At 40.5% G+C, this 24,768-nt stretch overlaps 1 protein-coding gene across 1 annotated transcript in view; it reads right to left on the bottom strand.

Moving 5' to 3' along the window:
• OTOF (otoferlin) overlaps window positions 1–24,768 on the bottom strand; it is a 263,931-nt gene that overhangs the window by 113,893 nt on the left and 125,270 nt on the right. Inside the window, exons 4-5 of the mRNA XM_070734905.1 lie at window positions 22,454–22,553; window positions 15,257–15,438 (exon numbers count right to left, since the gene is read on the bottom strand). Of these exons, the coding sequence (XP_070591006.1) occupies window positions 15,257–15,438; window positions 22,454–22,553 (282 nt within the window). The remainder of the gene's footprint in view (window positions 1–15,256; window positions 15,439–22,453; window positions 22,554–24,768) is intronic.

The raw sequence follows: 24,768 nt of genomic DNA, 5'->3' as shown, positions 1-24,768 counted from the left end.
CTTTTACCTGGAAGGAAAACAGGAAGATTTCCAAATGTCTCCAAAACCTGTTCAACTTTAGATCTCATTGGAGGAGGATCAGAAGAGAAGCACACATGCATGCACGGACATAGAATGTGCATACGAAAAAAAGGAAAGGAATTGCAATTGAAAAGCCAACATGTACCTGGAGTTTTTGTGGTCATCCCTGTTGCATCAAAGAAGAAAGCCGGGGTAGGGCAGATGGGTCATCAAAGTCAAGAGAGTTAAGTGCTAATTTGCAACAGGTAGATAGTATACTCTATATTCTACCTACCAGGAACCAACCCCTTGCTGACTCAAGGGAACATCTTCCTGCATAAGTTTTATAGCAGGAACATTTGATGGATTCCTCAACAGTGTGAACTAAGGGCGGTGGGAGAAGGTGTATTATTTATTTGACTTCTATGCCACCCAATCCTGAGGTACTTGGGGCAGCTTACAACAATATAAAAAATACAAATTACAATAACAAAGAAGTCAAATATAAATAATAAAATAATAAAACCCCATTTATAAAACCCACAACTCAAACAATCCAATCAACACACATGCATATTATTCAATACAATTCGGCCATGACAGATGCAAATGTTCAGGGCCCCCAGGCCTACCGGCAAAACCAGGTCTTTGCAGCCTTTTGGAAGGCCAGTAAGATGGAAGCAGTATGGACATCGGGGGGGGGGGGATTGGTTCCATAGAGTCGCGGCAGCCACAGAGAAGACTCTCTCCCCACAGTCCGGCCAACCTGCATTGCTTAGTCAATGGGACCTGGGGAAGACCAACTCTGTGTGCTCTTATTGGTCTCTGGGAGGTAAGCGGCAGGAGATGGTCCCATAGATAGTCTGGCCCTAAGCCATGTCACAATTCAAGGTGTTGGTTATTACTTATAAAGCCTTTACTGGTTATTACTTATAAAGGTGTTGGTTATTACTTATAAAGCCTTTACTGGTTATTACTTATAAAGGTGTTGGTTATTACTTATAAAGCCTTTACTGGTTATTACTTATAAAGCCTTTACTGGTTATTACTTATAAAGCCTTTACTGGTTATTACTTATAAAGGTGTTGGTTATTACTTATAAAGCCTTTACTGGTTATTACTTATAAAGCCTTTACTGGTTATTACTTATAAAGGTGTTGGTTATTACTTATAAAGCCTTTACTGGTTATTACTTATAAAGCCTTTACTGGTTATTACTTATAAAGGTGTTGGTTATTACTTATAAAGCCTTTACTGGTTATTACTTATAAAGGTGTTGGTTATTACTTATAAAGCCTTTACTGGTTATTACTTATAAAGCCTTTACTGGTTATTACTTATAAAGGTGTTGGTTATTACTTATAAAGCCTTTACTGGTTATTACTTATAAAGCCTTTACTGGTTATTACTTATAAAGGTGTTGGTTATTACTTATAAAGCCTTTATAAGTAATAACCAACACCTTGAATTGTGACCGGAGACTAATCAGTAACCAGTGTATTCCAGTCAACCTCTTGCCCAATGGACAGGCCCTAGGGGGCAATCCTCAAAATCCTAAAATAAGATCTTGAAGTTGTAAATCATCCCCTTCTATACACATAAGAAGATTTTCAGAATCACAGTCTTTTATTGCTCTTGCATGGTTACCCATATGGAGTTACTTATGATTTTCTGATTATTACTGTGTTGATATTTTCGGAAATACCAATACAGTAAACTCTGCTGTAGTTTTAGGCACACAGGGAACAACAACCTGCAACTTTTTCAACAATTCTGGAGTTGAGACTGGCATGAATAAAACCCCTTTCCAAAGCATCGTACTGCTTCTTAATATACCTGGCTACAGATTTGTACCCGTTATGGCTCTTTTTCTGGAGTCCTGACAGTTTGCTGGAATAGGGCACAGAAGAAAAGGGGAAAAGAAAATCCAGTTAGGATAAATGAAATTGGCAACAATAACCATGGGAGCATTTTGCATGCAGAATGGACAGGCACTTTTGCTTTCTATCACTTGTTGATCCAAATGGGGTTCTCTACAATTCAGTTACATGGGAACATGGTGGACCAACTTCCATGATCATAGAGAACCCACAGATTCTGTTCAAATTGATAAGACAAAACAAATAGCAAAAAAGTAGCTTTTCCTGGCCACTCAGAGCTTTCTGTTGGAAGAATGCCCTTCCTGGTGGGCACTTCTAGAAAACTCCATATAAATAAAAGACACAGAATGTTACTTGGATAGTGCAGTAATTACAGTTGAAAATACATTCAACTTTATGAAAACTGATTCAGATCCATTATTACAACCTAAAATAATGATTTGAATTGATGCTTTTCCTATTCTAGCAATGCACACAACGATGCAAGTCCATCACACAACAGGACTTAAAATAGTAAGTAGGATGTTTATCACCTAAGAATAAATAATTGTGTGTATAATTTCCTCATTATTTCTAGTATCTTAAACAGATTAAAAAGCCAATTGAAAAGAACAAAGGGCTATACATTGCCATTCAGTTACTTCCCAAATCAGTAATTGCTTAGATTACTGAGGCTATATAGGAGAGAATTAATGGATGGGTGAAGTCTAACTTTTTCTTTCTACTACTACTAATATCCCTGGCAAATTATAGATTAACTCTGGCAAATTTCTTTCCCTGGATGTTTTCCTCTGCTCAGATTTTGCCTTCCAGGTCCTAATTAGTGAAAGTGAAAATCTTTGCTATGTGCTAAGGGCTGTGTATAAAAGTATGTAAATCACAAGGAAGGAAGGATTAAAACTTCCCTCTTCCCATTAGTTTACCCATTATTCCTACAGGGTTTATTGCAAGCAGATTTAGCCTAGAAGAACAATATGATGTTCTTCAATCTTTTGCCAATGCTTGAAAACAAAATAAATTGATTTAAACAGTGCTCAGAATCCTCTTTACTGATTAATTGCACCCTGAATTACAAAAAATAAACAAGCATGTCTTCCAGAGATAGTTCTGAGAAGAATCACAAATGATCAATTGGAGGACAGAGCTGTGCACATCAATTTATGTACTCTATTGGTTTGTTTTTTTGTCTTTATTTTGAGTTATAGGAGAAAGATGGCAGATTCCTGTCTTTTTCTATTGCAAGGTGATTTTAACTAGGCAAATGGTGGGAGTGAAATAAGCTAACTTCATCATTCATGATCGTTTCTGTGCTAATATAGGCAGATGTTCACATATAATTTTATTTTTATCAAACCACTTCACAGTATATAAACACCACGCACACACACAAATAGAAGTACACAAAAAATGAAATATCTTAAAATCAGTATTAAACTGAAAGCAGCCATATCGAACAGAGAAGCCATGCAATAACAACAACAAAAGTATGATTCCTTGGAAAAGGAATTTTTTTAAGCCGGGGGCTATTTTGTGTGTCTTCTGCTTATCCTCTCGTTTGCTTCCTATGGGGCATCTTTGATTAAATTCAGCACCAAGGACAGCGCTTCAGAAGATAAGAGATTGGCAAGCACCAAATGTGTACCAAGTGATGGCTGCATTATAAACTTGCCCAAGGAAAGAAAACATGAATAATTCAATTGGGCCAGATTGTTTTATGCTCCAGAGCTACATCCTACCTATTAATTTTTAAAAATAAACATAGATCAGGTATCATGCCCTGCTGCTGACATTTTACTGTCTTAAAACATAAAGGAGGCCGGATATGATAAGCAAAGAGTGGAATATTGGCAGCCAGGCAACAAAGTTGATCTCAAAATATTAATACTAGTATATAAGACATGCTGGCCTCATTGCAAGCCTAGCCCCATGTCAAACGGGTTTAAATACAAGAAGGCCAATTTGAACACACGGCCTGTTAAGGGATTTGCCTACCCATGACAACCCAGGTTTCTATTGAGAGAAGATGAATCAATGGAAAATTCATCAGATTCTAGCCTCTTTTGGGGTTTATGGATAAATTGTGTATGTTCTCAGAAAGAGGTTCATATTTTGTTTAGTTTTAAATATAAAGTTCTACCCAGGTATATCATCAAAGAAAATAATGGATGATTTGGGCCACTGAAGGATAACCTGTATTAGTAACACACAGTCCTCCCTGTAAAGTCACAATGGTTGAATGATATTTATTAAATGTCTTTATTATTTCTTTATTCTTTATTAAATAAACTATTATACAGAGCCACAATATTTTGACAAGCTGAAAATCCAGATCTGAGATGGTATTTATAGACAGGGAAACACACATTCAAAGATTCTTCATAGTGTCTGATTCCCGCTGTTTCAATATAAAATTTGTTAAATATATTATTCATATTATATCCATCTCTTCCCAAACCAGTAAATGTATGAATTCTAAATTACAATAATTTTCTCTATGAGCTCCCATAAATGGAGTTCATTCATTTTCTTCTTACTGGAACTTGGGCTTATTTTCCTTATTACTGTCTGGTAGATATTTTTAAATCATATAATTATTACCAGAAATCATCACTCCAAATAGCCAAATGGTGTGAGATTTTTTTAAACAGATGAAACAGGAAGTTATTCTTCATAAGCTCAATCAGCTTGAACAACTTTAAAAGAGAATTGTATTAAAATAAGATTATAGGTGGATGATAATGATAATAACTATTATCTTATTTCCAAAAAAAGGAATAAGAGAAGAGACAAGTGGTTATGCAGATTTCAGCACAATGTTTTTATTTTCAGTTTTATAATTATCTGTAAAACAGATTTGTTTGTTTTATTTCTGATGGTGTTCATTCAAGAAGATAAAGATTTTAAAAAATGTACAATGCTGGACTTCTGCTAAAGAGAGCTGCTTTATAAACAGTCAAGAAAATGTAACAAGCCCCCCCCCCAAAAAAAAAAAATTCATGCATTGCTGCACACATCATATTTACCCTTCACAATCTTCTGCATCTTCATCCAAGCTATTCCATTTATAGACATGAATACAGAAGACATCCAATTAAAACAAATTGCTCATTTGGTTAAAAAGAGAAAATATTTAATTGCTTACATACGAAAAAGAGCCACACTGAGACAGATGGATCATCACACCAACATGCTGCCATTACCCATGTAAAAGGCTCACCATATTTTAGCTGCATTTTCATGCAATATGTTCAACTTGATTACTGAATTATGATACGGGTTCACACAGTCTCTTGAACAATAGGTTAGTCAAAAGGATGAGTTTACACCATTCACCAAGAGCTGATTCTCATGTTTCCCTATTCACATCATAGCTATGATCTTGACCATGATCCAATAACATCTACCGGCTATGATGGAAGGAGATAGAAGGAGAAACGAAGGTGGGGGAATCCATTAGTAGCTTTTCTTAACATGTCCCGCATTAAAATACTAAAAACAGCATTTGTCATTGGCCTCATTACTATGGCAAAATAGGGCTAAGCAAGTAGAGAGAAGATTTTTATAAATGTATGTTGTCTGAATAGTGTACAACAGAAAAATAATTCTGTACACCAAACAAGAACAGAAAGTAATTGGAAATTTGAATGAATGTTTATATTCTGTGATGAAATCCTTCCCTTGGTATGTTACTTTTCCATAGGCAGGAATCTCTCAGGATGGGAGAGGATTCTTGTGAATAATACCCTGTTTCCCCGATAGTAAGACACCCCCGATTGTAAGACGTATCGGGGGTTTCAGGGGGGTCGGCTAATATAAGCCATACCCCGAAAGTAAGACATATGTCTTACTTTCGGGGAAACACGGGGGTATTGCCGGGGGGAGCCCGATGACTTCGCTTCCAAGCTCCCCACGCGCCCCTCGCCTTCGCCTCGCCGCGGCGCCACTGCCTCTTCCCCGGCTTGGCAAAGCGAAGGACGGCGCTGGTCCGAAGCGAGCCGAGCGGGCGGCGGCTTGCAGCGAAGGCACTCGTCCCAGCAACCGAGTCCTGCCAAGGCTCGGCTGCAAGCAGCCAGCGAGGCCGACCAGCTCCGAGGCGAGTGGCCGGAGCTGTGCCCTCCTTCGCCCGCCTCCTTTCCGGCAGGCAGGTGGGGCTGCCCAACTGCGCAGAGCGGCTCCTCCCCTCCAGACACACGTTTCCCCGACACGCGTCTGTGGCTCCACGCGTGCACGCCGCTTGGAGTCCTGAGGTTGAACTTGGAAAAGGGCTCACGAGGCTCCTGTCCCGCGGCTGCCCTTCTGGACTCTGGGGAGATGCCTTCGGGAACGCGACCCTTTCAATTTTTTTCCAATGTAAGACATACCCCGAAAGTAAGACGTAGTGGGGCTTTTGGGGGTAAAAAGAAAGTAAGACACTGTCTTACTTTCGGGGAAACACGGTAATTGTTCACATTTATGAAATAATTTAGCCTCTAGGATTCTTTGGAGAATAATTGTTCACATTTATGAAATAATATTGCCTCTAGGATTCCTTGGAGAAAATAGCAGAGTACCAACCTTGAAAAATGACAATTATTGTGTAAGCTTAGGTACTTGAAAGCAAGCATTTTTCACCCATTCTTTGCATACAGAAAGGTTCTTGTGGGAACAGCTCATCCCAAGTTGTTTACATTGGGTTTTGTCTTGTGAAGCTTCAAACACAATTAATATAATTATCAGTTCAGTTAAAAAAATAGAATATGTGTTCACGTAATATGCTTAATAATAAGTTAATAATAATTTGGTTATATTTTTGTGGCTAAATGTGACACAAATCTCACATTTGTTGTTTAATGTCTTATGTGAATCCCAGTAGCCAATCTCAGGAAACAAGTTAAACAAGCTCAGTCCAAGACAATCCAATTTAATATGGTACCTGGTCATAGATGGCTCCCACCCTAGTAAAAACCAACTTATTCTAAGTTTTCTTGATGAGTCTGTGATGCTGCTGGATTTGAGATTTCTTTAAACTTTTAGCTAAGCTATAATTATATATGTCATCTGCTACCCGTTTACCTTTCAATGATTACTTACATTATGTTATTCTGATGTTATTCTGAATTTATGAGATGGTGCTTCTTGTTCTGAGATTTTGGAGGTGGGGGGGGGGGGTATTCTTGTACTGCAATCTACTATCAGAGGATTTTTATCTAGAAAATGGTCCTAAAAACCTGAATAAAAGAAAGTCTTTGACTTATGACTGCTATTTATTGATTTGATTTGATTGCCTCCACCCCCTCAATCTTAAGGCGACTCGGGGTGGCTTACAACATTAAAAATAATAAAACCATAAAAATAAATATTTCTGATTCAAATAAAAATACAAATTACAATTAAAAAGATGGGGAGGGAGGGAGGGAGCAGGATTTCAGCAAGGCAGTTGAGTTAATTGCATGAGATTTTATGCCTTTTTTTTTGTAGCCAAGGTTGTTACGTGAATCTCTGCAGTTGACTTTGCTTGTCAGAAATTGCACAGGTGGAACCGCCAGATGGAAATGGACCTTGTTAAGTATGTTATGGGAATACAGTCATTCTGTAGTACATGCCTGGCATGTGCTTAATTCCCATTTGGAACACAGATGAGTTCTGAAACAATTCTCATAGTAGGAAAGCATTGTATCCATCCGACTTTGAGTGAAGACTGGCAGCTGTGCAATTTTGCTCTCTGAATGTTTCTCCCTTCTATTCCTTCCATCCTTGACCTTAAGTTAGCCAATTTCCATTAAAAAAAAACAAGTCAAAACCCTATCAGAGTTCTTTTTAGCCTTGTTTATTTAATGAGGAAGAATGGAATGGGAGGGGAGGAGGAATCTTTAAGAATTTACATGGTTTCAAGGAATTCTGTCCGCAGCCATCCACAAGGGGAAATTGGTTCACTCTGCCCTTTCCGAACTCTCTCTCTAAGTATATACAAACAACAGTTTCATCATGGGAGAATGATGGGAAAGAGACCCTAAGGGTGAGGCTGTCTGTTCTTAAATCAGAATTGTATGTAGACATTTGCCTTGACTCCAGAAATAAATAAACATCATCTGCAAAAGGTTAAACAAAAACTGGGAATGTAACATTTTGTTTGGAAGGGACATAATAGTGTTTTTCTTTATATTTTGCTTAGCTTCTGTAAATTAACTTCCTCCAATGAATGAACTGAGTCCCCTCTCTGATGTCCCAGTTTAGGCTTTGTTGCCCTTAAGCTGACCGTTGTCTGTTTAGTAGAACTTCTCTTGCGCTTGGACCCACAGTGAACAGTTCAATTCTTACACAAATATTGTTCTGGTTTGCATGTTACTCACCCCACCCAAAACTTAGTATTCCTTCACTGGCCTACATAAAATCTACCATCGTTCTTTCCTAGTGGATTACTACAAGGAATATCTGGAAAGTAAGGTTACAAGGCATGTAGCTCTCATGGATAGTGTTGGGCGAACCGAACCCACACAATTCGGGTCCGTACCGAATTTTGTGGGGTTCGGCATGCCGGAACCGAACCTGGATTTTTAAAAAAAATTGTGCTTTAGTTCAGTGTTCGTGCCGAACACCGCGAAAGTCACCGCCCAGTTGTCATCTGCTGAGAAGAGGCGGAGGATCTGGGCGCCGGTGGCGGCGGAGGAAGACGAACACCGGTGAGCTGTCGGACGGTCGGGAGGCACAAAAGGAGCTGGGGAATCCCATGAAGAGATTCTGGGGGTGGAGCTTGGATGTCACGTACACCGGCAGGTTGCTAAGGATGCCAAAGTGATCATGGAATCCAGAAAGTGATCACTTTGGCATCCTTAGCAACCTGCCGGTATACGTGATGTCAAAGCTCCACCCCCTGGAATCTCTTTGTGGAAGGGATTTCCCAGCTCCTTCAAATGGAGGTCTTTTCACGTAAAATAGTTTTTTTTATTTTTATGAAAAAGAATGCCGTAGCAGCGTTGCAAGCAAAGGGAAGTCTTTTCATGTAAAAGTAAAAGTTTTTATTTTCATGTGAAAGGACCTCCCTTTGCTTGCGGCGCTGCTGTGGGGTCCTTTTTCATAAAAATAAAAATAAATAAATAAATAAATTTAAAAAAACAATGGGATTCCAGGGGTGGAGCTTTGGTGCCACGAACCGTTTGGGTTCGGCCTAATTTTGCGCGAAGTTCATCCAAACTTGCCGAACCCGAACACCATTCGCCCATCACTACTCGTGGGGAATGCTCGTGGGGGAAGTTGGTATTATCATTGTGCAACAGGAAGCCAGCAGAAGAGAAGATCATCGACTGGCATTGTGGTGAAGGTTAGAGATTAGCGTCCTCATTCCGTTTCCCTCCATGTGTGAAGTGCACACTATAATACGCTACCTGAACATTAGGGCGTGAATGTTGCTGCGATGGGTGCCCAAGATGCTTACTGAAGTGCACAAAATTGACAGAGTCAGTGCTGCTTAACAATTTCTTGACCATTACGAGATTGAAGGCGAGGCTTTTCTCAACTGTATAGTGATAGGAGATGAAACTTGGGCTTATCATCATATTCCAGAGAGCAAACGTCAATCAATGTAGTGGCGCCATACCCATTCTCCTTCATCTAAAAAAAATCAAAACTCAGTAATCAATGCAAACAATCTTGGGCATCCATTGCGCACAAATCTTGAGCACCCATCGCAGCAGCGTTCATGCCCTTAGCATCCAGGTAGCTTATTACAGTGTGCACTTCGCACTTGGAGGGAGAAAATATGAGGACGCTTATCTCTAACCAGTTGATGATCTACTGACCACTGGCACTGCTCGTCCTCTTCCGCTGGTTTCTTGCTACACAATAGTAATACCAATTTCCCCTATGAACTTTCCCTGTGAGAACTACGTGCCTTGTAACCAGGGGTGGGCTCAGGGGTGGGCTGCTCCCTGGATGGGGGGGGGAACACGGAGACGCAATGGGGTAGCAAAAATGGAGCTCCACCCCAGAGCATCCAATTTGCACTGAAAGAAGTTGAAAGAAAATGCAGGGCATCCTGCATAAGCCACGCACACAGTGTGGTAGTAAAAATTTTGGTAGCTCTTCACTGATTGGGCTACTGCCTGGTCTGGGGGGAACACAGTGTGGTAGCGAAAACAGAGCTCCACTCCCGAGCACCCAATTTGCACTGAAAGATGTTGAAAGAAAATGCATAAACCATGCCCACAGTGTGTTAGTAAAAAATTTGGTAGCCCTGCACTGCTTGTAACCTTACTTTCCAGATAACCTTCATACATAGTAGTTACCAACCTAATCTTCTATCATCAAGAGGTAGCAGAGTAAGCCTCACCTACTGTCTGGGCTCCAAAAGTATTTTTCTTTAAAAAACATACTGAGGTTCTTTTAAAGCTACGCTAGTTGGAGAATTCTGGGAATTGAAGTCCACAAGTCTTAAAGTTGCCAAGTTTGGGGACCCCGTTCGAAGGAGTTTCCTATATTGTTCCTCCTCTATAGACAGAAATTTTTCAAATTAAAGCAAATACTTACACTATTCAACACATATTCTGAGAATTCCTAAGGAGGAGCTGGTCTGACTCTTTTCTTCCCAAATTCTCTAAACCTCTCCCCCCCCCCCAACTTCTCTGGAATGCAATCCCTCCCTGCTGGGAATGCAAATTAAACTTCACCACATCTACTTACCATGACATCATATTGCATTGTGCATGCTCTTTGGAAAGGTTTACATAAAAGCTCAGCAAACGCACACCAGACATTTCTGCAATTATGCCAGGTTCTCATAAATAGTTAGCTGTTCAGGAAAGAAAGCTGGTGCAACAATTGCAAGTTGCTTTTTGTTTGTTTGTTTCTGAGATTGATTGATATGGATTTCAGTCCAGGTGTTGCCCCATTCCAAATGAACTCTGAGGCTCTTACAACAAGCAACAAAAAATACAGGGCAGAACAAAGCATTGTTTCAACCAGCAAAGGAATTTATGAGAATTCCCTGGCTACCGTAGGTTTGCACAATAAAAATCCAGAGAATGGCTTAAATTAATGCAAATTGCAAATGCTATAAGATGACTAGAGTTTTCTTGGGGAGTGGGGAAAATACCGTGCCCCCCCAAGAAATCTTTCTTTAGCACAACACCCCACACTTGAGTCACTCCCAGGCATATCTGAGCTTCATACCTGGCGTTCAAAGACTCTTGGCTGATGGTATCTCCCTCACCCAGCAGTTCATCACCACTATGGTAATACAATTCATCATCTTCTTGCCTAGAATAATGAGGGTCAATAGAAGAACTGTTTATATACTATGGGGTGTTTTCTTTCAGGCACCAAGGATTGATGCTGAGAGCAGGAACAGCAATTCTAGGATAAATAGTAAATGAATTGGAGAGATAAATAGCATAGCTGTGCACATTCCCTATGAATGGGTTAAAGGTGAGAAGGCATAATGTAAGTCGGTGATGGCGAACCTATGGCACGGGTGCCACAGGGGGCATGCAGAGCCATATCTGCTGGCACGTGAGCTGTCACCCTAGCTCAGCTCTAACTTGCATGTGTATGTCAGCCAGTTGATTTCTGGCTCACACAGAGGCTCTGGGAGGGTGTTTTTGGCTTCCAGAGAGCCTCTGGGAAGATGGGGACATTTTTACCCTTCCATGGCTCTAGAGAAGCCTTTGGAGCCTGGGGAGGGTGAAACATGAGCCTACTGGGCCCACCAGAAGGTGGGAGACAGCCCATTTACAGCCTCCAGAGGACTTCCAGTGGGTGGGGGAAAGTGTTTTTGCCCTCCCCAGCATTGAATTATATCATTCATTCATTCATTTATTTGGTTGGATTTCTATGCCGCCCTTCTCTGCAGACTCAGGGCACTGAGTGCCCCCCAGAGGTAAAATGCTCCAGCTTCGCTCGTAACTGTCAGTCATCGGAGAGCTGGTCGCGAAGGGAGCACGAGGCTCTGCCCACCTGCCTGGATGCTGCCATTTGAGTGATTTTACCTTATGCGCATAGCATTCTGTGCATGCGCGGAGGGCAAAAGAACCCAAACGGCAGCATTGGGGGGGGGACCTCACGCTCCCTTCATAACCAGCTCTCTGATGACCGACAGGCACAAGCGAACCGGGAACATTTCACCCCTGGTGCCCCTTCTGAACAAACTATAATTAATGTCTCAACAATAGAGCATTCAGATGCATTTCCAGCTCATGCTGCAAAATATTGCATGCATGCTGCTGTGCGCATTTGTACTCCCATATATACACCTATTCACCTACACAGATGAATGAAATGCTTAACAGCAATACATTTAGACTTATATACCGCTTCACGGTGCTTTACAGCCCTCTCTAAGCAGTTTACAGAGAGTGACTATATTGCCCCCAAAAATCTGGGTCCTCATTTTACCGACCTCGGAAGGATGGAAGGTTGAGTCAACCTTGAGCCTACTGAGATTCGATCTGCCCAACTGCTGGAAGCCGGTGATCAGCAAAAGTAGCTTGCAGGACTGTACTCTAACCACTGCGCCATCGAGGCTTTCCTATCCAGTGATTTTATCTTGTTACTACTTTTCTTACAGAAATGCAATTTACATCTCTTTCCTAAACAGACCGGTCCCTTGTTTTACGCCACATGGACGCTAGAGGGCATCAACTTCAAAACTACCGTAATTCATTATAGATTCACTTTAGCTGCACAGCCAGTAGATAACATCTGGAGAAACCCTTAGTGCAACTAGTCAGAATTGACAAATATATTTTCACCCAATGGATAAAGAATGATGAAAAAAAGAGTGTGTGCATTCAACCTGGGGGTGAGGGGGTGAGGAGGAAATTTTTCAATGTTGGTTTGTCAAGAAATGCATATGTTTGCAGTGAAGTTAGGAGATTATTTGGAGGATGGCTGGCTAATTGTTTCATTTATTGCTTAAAACAACAGGACTTTTCAGGATGAGAGCTTGAATTAATGGTTTGCAGGAGGTTCTGGATATTTTGTTTAACAGAGAAACTGCAAGAACAAAGATGTGAAAGAAGTTATGTGGTTTGAAAGTTCAAATTCTCACTCGATGGTCATTTCTTGTAAAACAAACAAAATTACATTAGTAGACCCTTTCCTAAAAAAACATTTTCTAGTTAGATTCTATTAGAAATGTTATGATGTTCAAGCTGGCCTTAAAACTCTTATCCTACATTTTGGAGTTTGGAACATCATTATTTAAAAAAAAAAAACAACCAATAAACTTGTTCTTTTTAATCATAGAAAAAACACAAGATTGTCCAATCCTGAAATCTCATTTGGATGTTTTATGTTTTTACTAGTCAAGTTTAATCTCTAGGTCAGCTGTCCCCAACTTTGTGACTTGGTGATCCAGCAGAGGGGAGGGGGAGAGGGGAACTGGACTCTGCCAGCGATGGGCTGGCATACACGACCATGTGCAGTTCAAATTTCACAACTGTGGACTGGTGCATATGTACACGCCTGCACAGCTCAAGTTGAATACAATTTTTACAATTGAATACAATACTTACCAATTTAATTTGCTCAGTGATCAGGTTCTTAAGGAGAAAAGTTTGTAAGGAGAAGCAATTTTTCCCATAGGAATCAACGCAAAAGCAAATAATGCAGGGAGAGTGGAGGCCCTGTTTCCTCCAGGAGATTCCTAGAGAGGCCCCACAGAGGCTTCTTCCCACCTTTTCCGGACCTGTTTCCTCCTAGGGGATTCCTAGAGAGGCCCCACAGAGGCTTCTTCCCACCTTTTCCGGCCCTGTTTCCTCTCAGGAGATTCCTAGAGAGGCCCCACAGAGGCTTCTTCCCACCTTTTCCGGTCCTGTTTCCTCCCAGGAGATTCCTAGAGAGCCCCCACAGAGGCTTCTTCCCACCTTTTCCGGTCCTGTTTCCTCCCAGGAGATTCCTAGAGAGGCCCCACAGAGGCTTCTTCCCACCTTTTCCGGTCCTGTTTCCTCCCAGGAGATTCCTAGAGAGGCCCCACAGAGGCTTCTTCCCACCTTTTCCGGCCCTGTTTCCTCTCAGGAGATTCCTAGAGAGGCCCCACGGAGGCTTCTCCCTGCCTTTTCCGGTTACAGTTTCAGAGGCTCGGGTTTATAAGTGGAAAATAGTTCTTGAGAAGAGGCAAAAAAAAATCTTGAATACCCGGTTCTTATCTAGAAAAGTTCGTAAGTAGAGGCATTCTTAGGTAGAGGTACCACTGTAAATGGAATTGCATAAATGAAAAAGCTTAAAATTGATAGTCCACTAGCACATGGTCAATGTCACCCAAATAACTACAAAACAACCATAGATGGAGCAAATTCATATAGATGCCCATTATCTGAGAGATCATTCTGTGAAATGGTTTCCAATTGCTGTGCAATTACCTTCCGAGCTATTTATCAAATGTCTTCTCTTCCCTTTAAAGATGCTCAGTTATTATGTAGTTTCTCTTTAGATGGCTTAGCAAAAGTTTGAAACTGATGGATGATGCCTTTTCTTCTGAATCGCTACTCCCAGTTTTTTCTTGTCAGGGTTTGGAAGGCATCAAACATATATCTGGATCTCCTAAATGAGGCTGTCAACACACACACGTGGTGGCATTTTATGCTTGTTAACATTAAGCATCTTGTTTCTGCCCAGCAACAAAATGGTTACATATTGATCCTGGGTAGCTGATTTACAGCTCCAATTAGACAGTTCAAAGCCATTTCATATAACAAATTGGCTTTTTCTATTTTTTGCCTTGCTCAAGAGAGATCCTTGCTGTTCTGTGCAATTTGGAAAACAGGTGGAGAGAATATACCCAAAACAGTAGAAAACTGACAACATTTATACCAACTTTCCCTATTAGTTGTGCTCAATTCTAGGGCACAGCTTTTATCTCTGTTTCTTGGTCGAGGGAGACAGCATTATCTGAAGATAATTTCCAGAGTCATATGGCTAGCATAGTTATACGCCAAAGGTGCATTAAACAGATAAGTGGCTAAGAAGGATATTTTATGTTGGGCACAGTTGTGTTCAACTCAGAACAGATTGAAACATACTGGCAACAGATATCCTGGGGAAGCTGCAAAAGGATCATTCAAAATCCAATGATGTTGAGGCTCAAATTTTAGGCCTCTTCCATGAATATACTTCCAACATTTAGGTTAGATGCTCTATGACACAAAGATGCTCTATGACACAGAAGGCGGTTCCGAGTGATTTACAGTTTAGAGTGATTTACAGTTCTCTGTAAGAGACAGCATATTGCCCCCAACAGTTTGGGTCCTCATTTTACCCACCATGGAAGGATGGAAGGCTGAGTCAACTTTGAGCTTGGTGAGATTTGTTCTGCCAAATTGCAGGCAGCGGGCATTCAGCAGAAGTAGCCTGCAGTACTGCACTCTAGCTACCGCGCCACCGCGGAAGTGGTTAGACAAACTCACCTCCGGAAGGCTTTCTCTGCATTGCTGGTCTTGCTTGAAAGCCTGTGGCTGGGAAGCAGAACATCAGTTTCATAGGGGTCACTGTCTGGATGGACCCTGGGACTCTCCAAGAATTCATCATCATTCCAAACCCCAACACTGCCATCCATGGCTTGGTACCGAATTTCAATGGAAACACTGGTCTGAAAGAAAAGAAACAAATCACAGATACACAGTTATGAACCTCACCCTTTAAATACATATTTTCCCCTGAGACAAGGATGGTCCCATCCCTGCGGTATTCCAAAAAGGCAGATAAAACATTGCTGTCCTCCAGAGCGTCATGGATTGGAATGCAGAAAGTATTATTAAGTGGGTATTTTCCTTGATAAGCAGAGGTACCCAATGTCAGTGATGGCGAACCTTTATTTTGCTCAGGTACCAAAAGGGCGCGCAGGCGTGCAATAGTGCTTGCACATGTGCCCACACCCATAATGCAATGCTCTCTCTGCACATACAACTCCCCAAACACATGTGCGCAGACTTCTGGTAGGCCTGTTGGGCTGTTCTCACCCTCCCTAGGCTTCAGGAAAGCCTAAGGAACCTATGCCTCTCATGTCCCAGCAACTGATTAGATCCTACAGAGTTGGCCTTCTCCGGGTCCTGTCAGTCAAGCAATGCCAACTGGCAGGATTATGGGGAAGAGCCTTCTTTGTGGCAGCTCCGGTCCTCTGGAACCAACTCCCCCTAGAGATTCGCACTGCCCTCACCCTCCTGGCCTTCCGAAAAGTTTTAAAAACTTCTGTCACTTTCTGTCATTAAAAGCCAGCAAGAGAACGTTAAAAAATATATCTTTAGGCATCTTTAAGGAGAAAAACAGAGGATCCTTCTCCAAACAAGAATGAGAACTGCAAGATAAATTTTGACCCAATTGGGAATAGAGGTAGAGACTTTAAACAGAAAACGAAAATGGATCTTGATACATTTGTACTGTCATGGCAGCATCTCACCTATCCAAGCTTCACAAGCTGACAGTCACATATTAGTATGGGTGTGTGTGTAGGGTGAAAGATTGAAGTGTGAAGAAAGGGAGATGGAATGGAAGCCCAGCTGTGCTCCAGCCAGCCAAGGTCATTAGCGATACGCAGAGCTAGGAACCGAGCACCTGTTTTCTGAGTAATATACAATAGCAATAGCACTTAGACTTATACAGCGCTTCACAGTGCTTTGCAGCCTAAGCTTTACAGCAGGGATGGGTTCCAACCAGTGAAGGGCTACCAAATATTTTATTTTATTTTATTTTATTTTATTTTATTTTATTTTATTTTATTTTATTTTATTTTATTTTATTTTATTTTATTTTATTTTATTTTATTTTATTTTATTTTATTTTATTTTATTTTATTTTATTTTATTTTATTTTATTTTATTTTATTTTATTTTATTTTATTTTATTTTATTTTATTTTATTTTATTTTATTTTATTTTATTTTATTTTATTTTATTTTATTTTATTTTATTTATTTTATTTTTTTTATTTTATTTTATTTTATTTTATTTTTTTATTTTTATTTTTTATTTTTTTTATTTTTTTATTATTATTATTATTTTTTATTTTTTTATATTTTTTATATATTTTTTTAGGTTCAGTATGATAACAGATTAGGCAAGTAACTCAATTTTCTTTAACTGCTATAAAAGTTCAGTTCTAGATGATGATTAAAATGATTAAAGCTTTTACGGGTAAGAACATACTATTTAATTATTGCCTATTTTAAAAGTAATTAAGGATCATACTAAGGTGCTAGAGAAGGAAGGATGATTAAAAAAACCTATTAATTATTCAATAAATAGTGCAGAAACTTACTACCCCCAGTATGGGGGCAGCAGCCCATCACTGCCCAAAGTCCATTTAATCTCATGCCGACTGCTTCAGTGACTCCATCCAGCCATCTCATTCTCGGTTGTCCCCTTCTTCTTTTGCCCTCAATCTTTCCCAGCATTGGGCTCTTCTCCAGTGAGTCCTTCCTTCTCATTAGGTGGCCAAGTATTTGAGTTTTATTTTTAGAATCTGGCCTTCCCTAGTCTCTTACAAATCAGGAAAATTGATTAAATATTTTTGAAAAAGACTTTTCACCCTAAGTGTCTTTGTCTCTTTCTCCCACTAATCCAGGCACATGTCTACTGAACTACAACAGAAATAGGGTGGTGGTGGTGGTAATAATAGAAGGGCGGTTCCTAAGTTGCTCTCCTTTCCTATGTGTGGTTCCCATGGTTACTGAATAAGGTAGTAAATGACATGCCTTACCCAGGCATTTCTATACTGACATAGGCACTGGGTAATTTTAGCCATGTGTTAAAAAGCTCTGATTGCTAATGTAAGGTCATGGTAAAAGCATAGAAACATAGAAGTCTGACAGCAGAAAAAGACCTCATGGTCCATCTAGTCTGCCCTTATACTATTTCCTGTATTTTATCTTAGGATGGATATATGTTTATCCCAGGCATGTTTAAATTCAGTTACTGTGGATTTACCAACCACGTCTGCTGGAAGTTTGTTCCAAGGATCTACTACTCTTTCAGTAAAATAATATTTTCTCATGTTGCTTTTGATCTTTCCCCCAACTAACTTCAGATTGTGTCCCCTTGTTCTTGTGTTCACTTTCCTATTAAAAACACTTCCCTCCTGGACCTTATTTAACCCTTTAATATATTTAAATGTTTCGATCATGTCCCCCCTTTTCCTTCTGTCCTCCAGACTATACAGATTGAGTTCATTAAGTCTTTCCTGATACGTTTTATGCTTAAGACCTTCCACCATTCTTGTAGCCCGTCTTTGGACCCGTTCAATTTTGTCAATATCTTTTTGTAGGTGAGGTCTCCAGAACTGAACACAGTATTCCAAATGTGGTCTCACCAGCATTCTATATAGCGGGATCATAATCTCCCTCTTCTTGCAATTTTTAAAAAACAAAGTGTGACCAAACAAACAACAAACAAAAAATTGGAGACGGAGGCAAACCTCATAAAACAATTTGGAAAGTAGCAGATTTTTATATTACTGTACATCCTGTTGTGTATTCTTACTGAAAGAGAAATTAAATATTGATTGAACAGAGAGAGAAGGAAAATGCACCTTGCACTGTTTTTTATTTTTATTTTAAAAAATCCTCAAATACTGGTCTTTCTTCTTTCCCAATAAATCCATTAAGTTGCACCCTTAAGCAGCTGGGGGCTTGTGGAATGGAACTCTATGGACTATACCAGGGGTAGGCAAAGTTGGCTCTTCTATGACTTGTGGACTTCAACTCCCAGAATTCCTGAGCCAATCATGTTAGCTCAGGAATTCTGGGAGTTGAAGTCCTCAAGTCATAGAAGAGCCAACTTTGCCTACCCCAGACTATACAGTCAGAATGATTCTATAGCTTTTATTTTTTAAAGATCTACGACTTTTTAAAGCATGTCTTTATGATGTAAGGAGGAGGTTTAAACAGGAACTTGACATCCATGTGAACTGGAGTTGGGCAAAGACTTTAGCGAGCACTCCTTGAAGGGGCTTACAAACATCTACAAGGTCTGATTTGAAATCCCCAATTATTTTCATAGCTGCCTAAAGTCAATTGTATGCAACCTGTAACTTGATTTTAGTGGGGAAAGTTTAGTGTCAGTAAACAGTGACTATTATGAGTTCAATATTATGGGCGTCCTCCTCGATCCACAGCTCACATTAGAGAAACATCTTTCAGAATGCAGCTGCGAGAGCAGTCATGGGCTTACCCAGGTATGCCCATGTTACACCAACACTCCGCAGTCTGCATTGGCTGCCGATCAATTTCCGGTCACAATTCAAAGTGTTGGTTATGACCTATAAAGCCCTTCATGGCATCGGACCAGAATATCTCCGGGACCGCCTTCTGCCGCACGAATCCCAGCAACCGATTAGGTCCCACAGAGTTGGCCTTTTCCGGGTCCCGTCAACGAAACAATGTCATTTGGTGGGTCGCAGGGGAAGAGCCTTCTATGTGGCGGCCCCGACCCTCTGGAACCAGCTCACCCCTGAGATTAGAACTGCCCCCACCCTCCTTGCCTTTCGTAAACTCCTTAAATCCCACTTCTGCCGTCAGGTATGGGGGAACTGAGATAACTTCCCCAGGCCTATATTATTTATGTATGGTATGTTGTGTGCATGTTTTTTAAATTATGGGTTTTTAGTTTTAATTATTAGATTTGTATTGTACATTGTTTTTTCTATTACTGTTGTGAGCCGCCCGGAATCTATAAATAAATAAATAAATAAATAAAAATCTAATGTAAATGCATAAAAGCCAGACCAAACTGAGAAATAAGCAATAAAGGAAGGTTTCCTTTTAATTTTTTTTAAAATTTACCTATTAAAAGGAATTATTATTAATTGGGTTTATGGGGACATATGTGACAAACTATTTGAATTCCCCCTCCCCCCCAGTTGATATACTCTTGACCCCTGTAACAGTTAGATAAAATTTAGGATTTAGTTGATATGATTGGGAAATTTTGTTTCTTTCTTTTCTTTGTTAAAGGGCAACTATCATAAAAGTAATGGTAAGAAATATACATGAAATTGATATTAAGGATATATAGAGAAGATTGAAGCACTACGGCCTAAATGATTAGATGTGATTAGAAAAGAAGCAGCCTAAAAACCGTATTAGCTGATAGCTTTTTAAATGTATATAAGAAATTTGAGTAATTATTCTTGTTCAGATGTCAAAAGTAAAGGAGGCAGCATTGGATGGATTATGAATACCGAATTTAAAAAATGAATTATTGCAATGTAATTCAAGATTGATGGTATGTTATTTTGCATACGTGATTGGAGTGAAAAAATAAAAAATTATTTTCCACAAAAGGAAGGTTTATATTGCAGCACCTCATTTTTAAATCAACAAAGCCATGGTGGTGCTGTGGTTAGAATTCAATATTGCAGGTTAACTCTGCCCGCAGCCTGGAGTTCGATCCTGATGGGCTTAAGTTTGTCTGAGCCTTCCATCCTTCTGTGGTCAGTAAAATGAGGACTAAGATTGTTGAGGGGAATATGCAAATAATACTTACATTGTAAACCATGTTTTGGGATGGTATATAAGCCTAAATGCTATTTCTATTGTTACTATCTATCTATCTATCTATCTATCTATCTATCTATCTATCTATCTATCTATCTATCTATCTATCTATCTAACCTCGGAAGGATGGAAGGCTGAGTCAACCTTGAGTTGCTGATTAGATTTGAACCGCTGACCTACAGATCTACAGTCAGCTTCAGTGACCTGCAATACAGCACTCTACCTGTTGCACCACTCCGGCTCACTATTAAATTGTTCCTTACTGCTTTCCCATGAACAATGCAATCTCAAGACAACTTGCAAGCTCCTATCTTCTCCATCCATAGTCATTGAGAGAAGCTGTGCAAAAGTTGGTCTTCTCTGGGTCCCGTCGACTAAACAATGTCATCTGGCGAGTCCCAGGAGAAGAGCCTTCTCTGTGGCAGCCCGACTCTCTGGAACCAGCTCCCCACGGAGATTAGAAAAGGGGGGGCGTTTGCCCAGATTCGCCTGGTGCACCAGTTGTGGCCCTACTTGGACCGGGAGTCATTGCTCACAGTCACTCATTGCCCTACTTGGACCGGGAGTCATTGCACTCAGTCACTCATCACCTCGAGGCTCGACTACTGTAACACTCTCTACATGGGGCTACCTTTGAAAAGTGTTCGGAAACTTCAGATCGTGCAGAATGCAGCTGCGAGAGCAATTATGGGCTTCTGTAAGTATGCCCATATCACTCCAACACTCCGCAGTCTGCATTGGTTGCCGGTCAGTTTCCGGTCACAATTCAAAGTGTTGGTTATGACCTATAAAGCCCTTCATAGCACCGGACCAGAATATCTCTGGGACCGTCTTCTGCCACACGAATCCCAGAGACCGGTTCGGTCCCACAGAGTTGGCCTTCGCCGGGTCCCGTCGACTAAACAATGTCGTATGGCAGGACTCAGGGGAAGAGCCTTCTCTGTGGTGGCTCCGACCCTCTGGAATCAGCTCCCCCCTGAGATTAGGATTGCCCCTACCCTCCTTGCCTTTCGCAAACTTCTTAAAACCCACCTTTGCCGCCAGGCATGGGGGAACTGAAACATCTCCCCCTTGCCCATGTTGTTTTGGTGTTAGATTGATTGTATGCGTGTTTTTTTTTAATATTCTGGGGCTATTTTTTATGAATTTTTTAGTTTAAAATTGTAATTGGATTGGTGGGTATTGGATTTGTTATTATGTACTGTTTTTACCCTGTTGTGAGCCGCCCCGAGTTTGCGGAGAGGGGCGGCATATAAATCCAATAAATCTAATCTAATCTAATCTAGAACTGCCCCCACCCTCCTTGCCTTCCGTAAACTCCTTAAAACTCACCTCTGCTGTCAGGCATGGGGGAATTGAGGCATTCTTCCCCTCCCCCGGGCCTATACAATTTATGTATGGTATGTCTGTGTGTATGTCTGATTTAATAATGGGACTTTTTAATGTTTTTTTAAATTTATTAGATTTGCTATGAATTGTTTTATTGTATGCTGTGAGCCGCCCCGAATCTACGGAGAGGGGCAGCCTACAAATCTAATAGATAGATAGATAGATAGATAGATAGATAGATAGATAGATAGATAGATAGATAGGTAGGTAGGTAGGTAGGTAGGTAGGTAGATAGATAGATAGATAGATAGATAGATAGATGATAGATAGATAGATGATAGATAGATACATAGATAGATGATAGATAGATAGATGATAGATAGATAGATAGATAGGTAGGTAGGTAGGTAGGTAGGTAGGTAGATAGATAGATAGATAGATAGATAGATAGATGATAGATAGATAGATAGATGATAGATAGATAGATAGATGATAGATAGATAGATGATAGATAGGTAGGTAGGTAGGTAGGTAGGTAGATAGATAGATAGATAGATAGATAGATAGATAGATAGATAGATAGATAGATAGATAGATAGATAGATAGATAGATAGATAGATAGATAAAAGGCTGGGTTTTGATCTGGATACACAACTGCTTATCTACGTATTATGGAAACACCATTGTTGGAGTTAAAAAACAACAACCCACAATCAATCAACGCAGAAGACCATGGGCAGAATAAAAATGGCTCAACCTTCCCTTGGGCAAAACTACAATATTTACTTGAATGGACACATTGTTGTCATCGATCAAGGTGTCCGTCACATTCAACTGTCCTTCTTCCACCACTTTCTGCAGGACCATCTGGAATATACCAATGAGTCTAGAAAGTAAGCAGAAAAGACAGTGAGATCCTTAGGAAACAAATCTTAGCTGGACAAACTTCTGCATTATCAGGTTCCTGTGGGAAGAAATGGCTAGAAAGAAAAGGAGACACAATATAATCTTCCATTTGTGCCATTGTTTTAATTCTAAGGTTGGATTACCAAAGTACAATTGCTTTGTTCAGAGAAAGTGACATATGCAAATAAACTGGATTATGATTTTACATGATCATCAGGTTCGCATAGCACGCCAAACCAAATTATCAAAGCTCATTTTAGCCTAGTCTGGTGCATTTATTTGTTTGTTTGTTTGTTTGTTTGTTTGTTTGTTTGTTCGTTCGTTCGTTCGTTTGTTCGTTCGTTCGTTCGTTCGTTCATTCATTTATTGTTAGAGTTGAAAGGGACCATGCAGGTCATCAAGTTCAACCCCCTGCCTGAGCAGGAATCCTAGAGCACCCCAGCCAAGGGGCAGTCCAATCTCCTCTTGAAAGTGTCTAGAGTTGGGGAGTTCACAACCTCCGCAGGCAGGTTGTTCCAATGGTTGATCGCTCTGACCGTCTTCCTTACTTCTAGGTTGAATCTCTCCTTGGTGCTTCCAGCCATTGCTTCTCGTCCGGCCCTCTGGTGCTCTGGAGAATAGAGTGACCCCCTCCTCTCTGTGGCAACCCCTCATATACCTGTATACAGCTATCATGTCCCCTCTGTCCCTCCTTTTCTCAAGGCTATCCATGCCCAGTTCCCGCAATCTCTCTTCGTAAGTTTTGGTTTCAAGTCCCCTAATCATTTTGGTTGCTCTTTCCTGCACCTTCTCCAAAGTTTCAATGTCTCTTTTGAAGTGTGGTGACCAGAACTGGATGCAGTACTCCAGATGTGGTCTGACCAGGGCGTAGTAGAGTGGTATTAGTACTTCCCTGGTCTTGGAGTGTATCCCTCTGTTGATGCACCTTAGGATGGTGTTGGCTTTTTTGGCCGCTGCTGCACATTGCTGGCTCATGTTTAGTTGATTATCCACCAAGACTCCAAGATCTCCTTCGCAGTTACTGCTGCTAAGTGAGGTTTTTCCCAGGCTGAATGTGTGTCTAGGTTGTTTTTTTTTTACCAAGGTGAAGGACTTTGCTCTTGTTGAACATCATGTTGTTAGTGTGGGCCCATAGTGTTAATCTGTCCAGATTAACACTATGATTATGACTAGATTGTGGAAATCTAATTGAAGGGCAAGCATTTTGAAAATAGACTGGTACATAATTGTAAGTAAATAGAGACACGGGAATCTGACTTCACTCAGGAAAGACATTTGAGTCCTCTTAGCCTAGTGATTTTCAACCTTTTTTGAGCTGCGGCACATTTTTTGCATATACAAAATCATGGGGCACTTTGAGCAGGGGGGAGTGGGGGGGGGGCTAAAAAAGTTTGGACAAAAAAATTCTCTCTCTCTCTCTCTTCCTCCCTTTCGCTCTATTTCTCTCCCTCTTTCTCTCTCTCCCTTCCTTCCTCTCTATCTCTCTTTCTTTCTTCCTTCCTTCCTCTCTTTTTTGCTCTCTTTCTATCTGTCCCTCCTTCCCTGCCTTTCTTTCTCTCTCTCTCTTGCTTTCTTTCTCTCTCTTTCTCTTTCTCTCTTTCTTTCTCTCTCTCTCTTGCTTTCTTTCTCTCTCTTGCTGAGCTTCGCGGCACACCTGACCATGTCTCGCGGCACACTAGTGTGCCACGGCACGCTGGTTGAAAAACACTGTCTTAGCCTACATTGTCTGATCTGATAGACATTTGCTCTCCAGGACTTCTGGCAAAGAAAGATCTTTCCAATCCCCAGCTCCCCTTTAATTGGAAATGCTGAAGATTGAAAGCAGGACCTTTCGAAAATGATATAGATACTCTCCCAATGAGCTTTGCCCTGTCCATATATCCAAAGAATGATTAATTTTCTATTCTCTTTGCCGGCAGTTTCTAAAGGTTGTGGGCAGGAGTTATTTCCCTGTGTGAAATGTCATTGCTGAAATGATAACAATATTGTGCACAGGGGACCCTCTTGCCACTGACTTATCCTCTTTATGCTTTTAAGGACTAGAAACTTAAACGCAGCAGGAAGCAAGCATAAGAGGAGAACAGTGACAGATCAGAGCAGCAAAAAAAAAGATGATATACAATATGCAAATACAGGTAAATGATGCCTCAAATAAATTTTTGAAGTGAAAAGCAAGCTCAGAGGAAAGGATTTTG

The sequence above is a fragment of the Erythrolamprus reginae genome, chromosome 1 (genome assembly GCF_031021105.1).
Source record: "Erythrolamprus reginae isolate rEryReg1 chromosome 1, rEryReg1.hap1, whole genome shotgun sequence".
Classification (NCBI taxonomy): Eukaryota; Metazoa; Chordata; class Lepidosauria; order Squamata; family Dipsadidae; genus Erythrolamprus; species Erythrolamprus reginae.
This window is presented reverse-complemented; position numbering and strand designations above follow the sequence as displayed.